Here is a 5,428-nt window from a genome sequence, read left to right as displayed (position 1 = left end):
ATAAATACTACCTATCCACCCCTGGTAGTAGGTTACCTCGGAGACTCAGTGATTATTATTATGTCCTTAAAACCACTATTATAACCTAACTGCAACGTCTACCATATTCACTGACGTTATCCACTCAAGAGGTAAAAAAACCTAAAAAAACCCCTCTCTCAATTTCAAATTATATTTTTTTTTTTATTTCCAGTTGTAAAATATTAACCTTTTGGCTTTTATTATTGAAAAACCACGGCTACACCCCTCCAGAATATAGTCTATATTATAGTATAATATATACTCTATTTAATAATACAGTATAGTTATAGTATATACATTATAATATATAGGTATTCACTATAATAAACTATATACACTTATAATATAGTATAATATTATATTATGCGATATAATATATGGGTACCTCTTGTGGCGGCACGTCGTACGTGCGTGTTCTCAAGTCGACACGCGCATAGTTGTCGATGCAGGGCAAAATGAAGAATATACCTGGAAAGAGAAAATCGCCCATTGGTTGTAAATAATTTAACATGATCATATATTTATGTATAATATTACCTGGCCCTTTCGCCCCGCCCGACACCAGACGTCCTAGGCGAAATATTACAGCTCGTTCGTACTCCTGAACTACCTATCAGAGACAATACAAAACAAATATATTATATTGCAGTCATCGTGCAACAGAGTGCCGGGGTTCGTGTTGACGTAAGTTTTGACTTCTAAGTGCACTAACTTTGAAACAGACGAACAGAGAAAACGGGAAGGTGACGACAACAAGTGCCCAGGCACATCCAGTCATGAATTTACCGCATACGCCCGGATCGGTCGGCGCGCTGTCTTCGGCTGAAAGGCGAAAAGGATTAAATGATTATTCGAATAACAATAAAATAACCGATGACCGACGTGGTAATGTTTTTACTGACCCGAATAGAAGCAAATTAAAAACGAACGTTTCGACAAATCGATGGAAAACAAAATAACGCACATCTATCTCGTACGCAATTAAATTATATGGTTATCTATATTATAGATATACCTATATACAGCTATACAGCTATTACCTACCTACCGTGATTGTTTAAATTATAATATTATAATATGTGATGATGTTTATATGAAAATATACTTTGATGGAAAATAATTTAAATTATCGAGCATTAAAAAGTTCAAACATTTAATCGAATTACCTATCGTGTAAAAGAGTTATCGATTAAATTTTTTATATTTTATAAAAAATAATACCTAATACCTATCATAGGTACAAAATAAAATCAATAACTCTTCTATTTACTCTATATGTGTTGTAAAACGATTCTAATCTCAATGGCTATAAAATTAAAAACCATCGCGACCTTAACGAGTATACATTTAAAATAACATATATGAAAAATATTTATAATAATACATTTTTTATACCCACATTGTTTTATAATGTTCGTTCTAAATAAGGTACCTACCTACCTACCTACCTACCTACCTACCTACCTATTTGTATGTACATATACATTTTTTTTTATAAAATATTTGAGTATTCGAATTCAATAAAATCCAGAATGTTTTAATTGTCACGGTTTCAACAACTATCATACCTGAATATTTTTAGGCTATAAAGGTTGATTCTCCGCTCAGAATTATTTTCATAATATTATGTACCTAGTGATTTATCATTGAAATCAAACTGAACTCATACATTACTGTGCCTCAAATACTCAATGAAGACTCGACACCTACTGCACTACTGCACAGAAGGGTGGTTACAGTGGCGTAGCTAGGATTATGAAATGGGAGGTGTTTCAAGTATAGATTAAAACCAAGTTTTTACAGTTTTTGTGTATAAATAAATTAAGGGTTCAGAACTTGACTTGTTACACTAAAAATTATCGAAATATGCAGTCAAAATTCTCAAAATATGCTTAAATATATTATGTACTATGTAGCAACATTTTTATATTATTTTTGAAAAATCATAAAACATATTGCAATTTTAGTAATAAAAAACTAAAAAGTAAGTAGGTACACAAACCTGATAAATAAATAAATAACAACTTAATTTTTAAAAATACTGGCATACAATACTAGGTTACTAAATAAGTAATAACGAATAACGTGATATGCGAACACCGTGATAAACGAATACGTACCTACTGATGTTCATTCATCCGTACAATTTACAATCAATTATAGTTTAAACCAGGGTTGGCACGAAAAAGCCCACCCCGAAAAAACCCGGGCTGCTTTTCTGGGTTAAACACACTAATTTTTTTTGAAAAATCCCATAAAATCCGGGTTACTTTTCTGGATAAAATAGAAGTTCACTCTTTTTTTTTTTAACTTGTGTTAATTTTCAGAAAAAATTACCTTATAGGTATTATTTATTTTTCTAATTAAAATATTAAATTGATTTGAAAAAAACTTAATAATTATTTTTTTAATTAGGTAGGTACAATTTAAAGAATAAAATAGAAAAAATTACACACTAATGGTCAATAGAAATCTTTTATTTTCAATAAAATTCTATTCTATTTTTAATTAATAATTCCGATTTTATTTTTTTCGGGTGGATTTTTTCAGAAAAACCTCGATAAAACCACCCATTATTACTTTTACATTAAAACCCATTGGGTTTTTGGGTTTTTGCCAACCCTGGTTTAAACACAGTTTTGTCACAAAGAGACTTATAAAATCTTACATAATATGCGAACATAGGGCAACTATAGCCAAGCTCCACCAACAACTTTAACAGCCCTCCACCTCTCCCAAACATTTACTTAATTTTTTTAAGCTTATTCAATTTTATAACAGTATGGTATTAGGCTTCGGCCTCCACCAATCTCAAAATTATCACTTATTGACCTTATTGTACCTAACCAAACATAATATGTTTTAAGATATTTTTCAATGTTATCCAAATATAATTTTTCCCGACAATTGTATGTACGTACATTCAAGTTAAAATGTAAACAAATATGCAAATTCAAACTTTGTATTTAATTTCGCCATTTCATTAGACAAATTTATAACTTGCAAGCAGTCCCAAACCCTATAAACAACATATTTATTAGGAGGGAAAATGTCAATGGGGGGGGGGGGGGGTCAAACACCCAAACCCCCCCTGGCTACGCCACTGGGTGGTTACCTACTTTCTGCTTTTTTATTTTTATGATTAATTTTTATTTCACCATCTGTTACAATATGTTATTGAAATAATCATTAAGAGGACACTTATACATAGGCATTTGTTGTCTCCGTCTACAAATAACATAGCAATTTCACACTCAACAAATCACGTTTAACCTCGTTAGTTTAAAAATTTGAGTGAAAATCGTCCTATTATAACTATATTGATGCCTTGATGGTATAAGAACATAACTGTGTTGTTAGGTTTTTTACGATATTTTAATTTTTTAGCAAGTTTTGCGCATATAATAATATAGCGTAAATTAAAAATACTCATATCTCACTTAGAAACTGAATTATCGTACACAAACGCAGATATGCTCTTACCGTCAAGTTTCATAATAAATCGATTCACTCTGATTTATCAACTAATGAATTTAAACGTGATCTGTTGAGCGTTTTAAATTGGATAATATGTTACACACTTGTAAGACGGAGTCGCGGTTACAATAAATCTCTGTGAGTGTCCTTTTAATAAAGTGCCATAACTTTATTAATATAGAGAAAAAAAAAGTCATGATGAAGAATCCACCCATATCCACTTTGACATGAATTTGGTAATTTAATTAATAATTATATTATTATTTAAATTTAAATGTAAATAGTTGAGGTGTAAAAATAACAAAAACATGCAAAAATTTATTTGGCCCATGGGGGGATCGAACCCACGACCTTCGCGTTATTAGCACGACGCTCTAACCAACTGAGCTAATGGGCCACTTGCGTAATATATGAATATTATTTGGTTCTGAGCGGAGCGATGAACGTAACCTAATGTTTGACAATAATGTGATTTTTTAATTTATTTTTTTGTGTCAGTCATAGATGATAATTGTAAAATGACAACATATTTTAAATCAGTAAAATTTCTATTTCCAACTTTAAATTTGAGACATCCTTGCTGCAATTGCGGTGGCGGATTTAGGAATTGAGGTAGGAGGCTTCGCCAAATAATATATTAATGTATATATTAGATGTTTAGATAGGTATTTATGGGCCCAATGGGGGGAAGTCCGGACCCCATGCCCCCCTATAAATACTCCACTGCTGCAGTGACGTACCTGTACTAAATGACGAGGTACCTAGGTACACTTGACATAATATTATAATTTATAACAAATCTACAGCAAAGTGAGTTCCCTAATTTTTTTTCTTTCTTCTTTTATCGGTGCTATTAGGTACCTACAAGGATCTTCCACATAAGTGCAATTTCAACTTTTGACTTGGGGAGGGGGGGGGGGCTGAATATATTAAAGGCAAGCAGGCCATTGCAATATAGCATTTTAAAATTGTATGTCCTATGTTTTTTGGGGGGCTATGGCTAAGTTTGGAGGGGACTAGGCCCCCCAAGTCCCCCTCAATTTGCGCCAATGATCTTCCAGCTGTAATTGGGAAACGATTTGACGATTGGCTATAACAAAAACGATCAAAAATTAAAACTGTAACCATTATATTTTGTTTATATATATTATGTATTTATGTACATAGGTACCTATATTATTATAGTGAAACTTAGTTATAATACAAAGTCGATTTTCATACATTTCGCTATTATAAATATATACTGTTATATACTCCTAAAATAGTGAAAGGTGATATCCCGGCAGGAAAATTATACTGATCGTGTTATAGTTTATATCTTATAAAAAAAATATTTCTCTGTATAAATTAGGTTAATACTATAGTCCCATAATCGATTTGTTATCAGTAACAACGATAACAACTTATGTAGGTACCTATAATTTAATACTTAAAATTTAAATGTAGGATATTAAATTATTTTATTTTATTATTTCGTATTATTTCGAGTTACCTGTTACCTATACAGCTACAGAATTGATGTTATTCGTTCTGCAATTGTAGCATATAAATGTATTTATATTTTAACTTTTACAACGGTTTTTTGCCGTTTATATTTTTAAATGTTTTTTTAATGGGAAAAAAGTAATTGGTATGAAAACATATTTAAATAATAAAATTATTAATTTGTATGGAATTACATAAAATATGTATGTATTGAGAAATCGCTTACAAGAAATAATTCGTTACAACAAACAAATTAATATTCACATATTATACGAATTTGCAGTCATAACCGATTTTCACTGTTTATACCTACAGGTATATCGTATATAATATTATAATAGATTTATAGTACATGCGTGAGCGTATATTTCGTGCGGATTTTAAAGGTCTTCACGGCCGCCAGTAATTGTATTTGATTACGTTCTGTCAATTTTCAAACCCTTTG

The 5,428-nt window shown here is 31.0% G+C and overlaps 1 protein-coding gene and 1 non-coding gene across 2 annotated transcripts; both read right to left on the bottom strand.

The window, feature by feature from the left end:
* Positions 1-382: 382 nt before the first annotated feature.
* On the bottom strand, positions 383-1,063 carry LOC100570477 (band 7 protein AAEL010189-like). The gene is made up of 3 exons (XM_003248930.4): positions 734-1,063; positions 559-631; positions 383-489 (listed from the first exon to the last, which is right to left on the bottom strand). Exons 1-3 carry the CDS (start codon positions 797-799, stop codon positions 383-385), a joined length of 246 nt encoding a protein of 81 aa, XP_003248978.4. The 5' UTR covers positions 800-1,063.
* A 2,758-nt stretch (positions 1,064-3,821) lies between these two features.
* On the bottom strand, positions 3,822-3,895 carry TRNAI-AAU. The gene has a single exon. It is a non-coding gene; the product is annotated as a tRNA-Ile (tRNA).
* Between the last annotated feature and the right edge of the window lie 1,533 nt (positions 3,896-5,428).

This window comes from Acyrthosiphon pisum, chromosome A1 (genome assembly GCF_005508785.2).
Source record: "Acyrthosiphon pisum isolate AL4f chromosome A1, pea_aphid_22Mar2018_4r6ur, whole genome shotgun sequence".
NCBI lineage: Eukaryota > Metazoa > Arthropoda > Insecta > Hemiptera > Aphididae > Acyrthosiphon > Acyrthosiphon pisum.
Note: the sequence above shows the minus strand (reverse complement) of the source record. Positions and strands in the feature narration are given on the sequence as shown.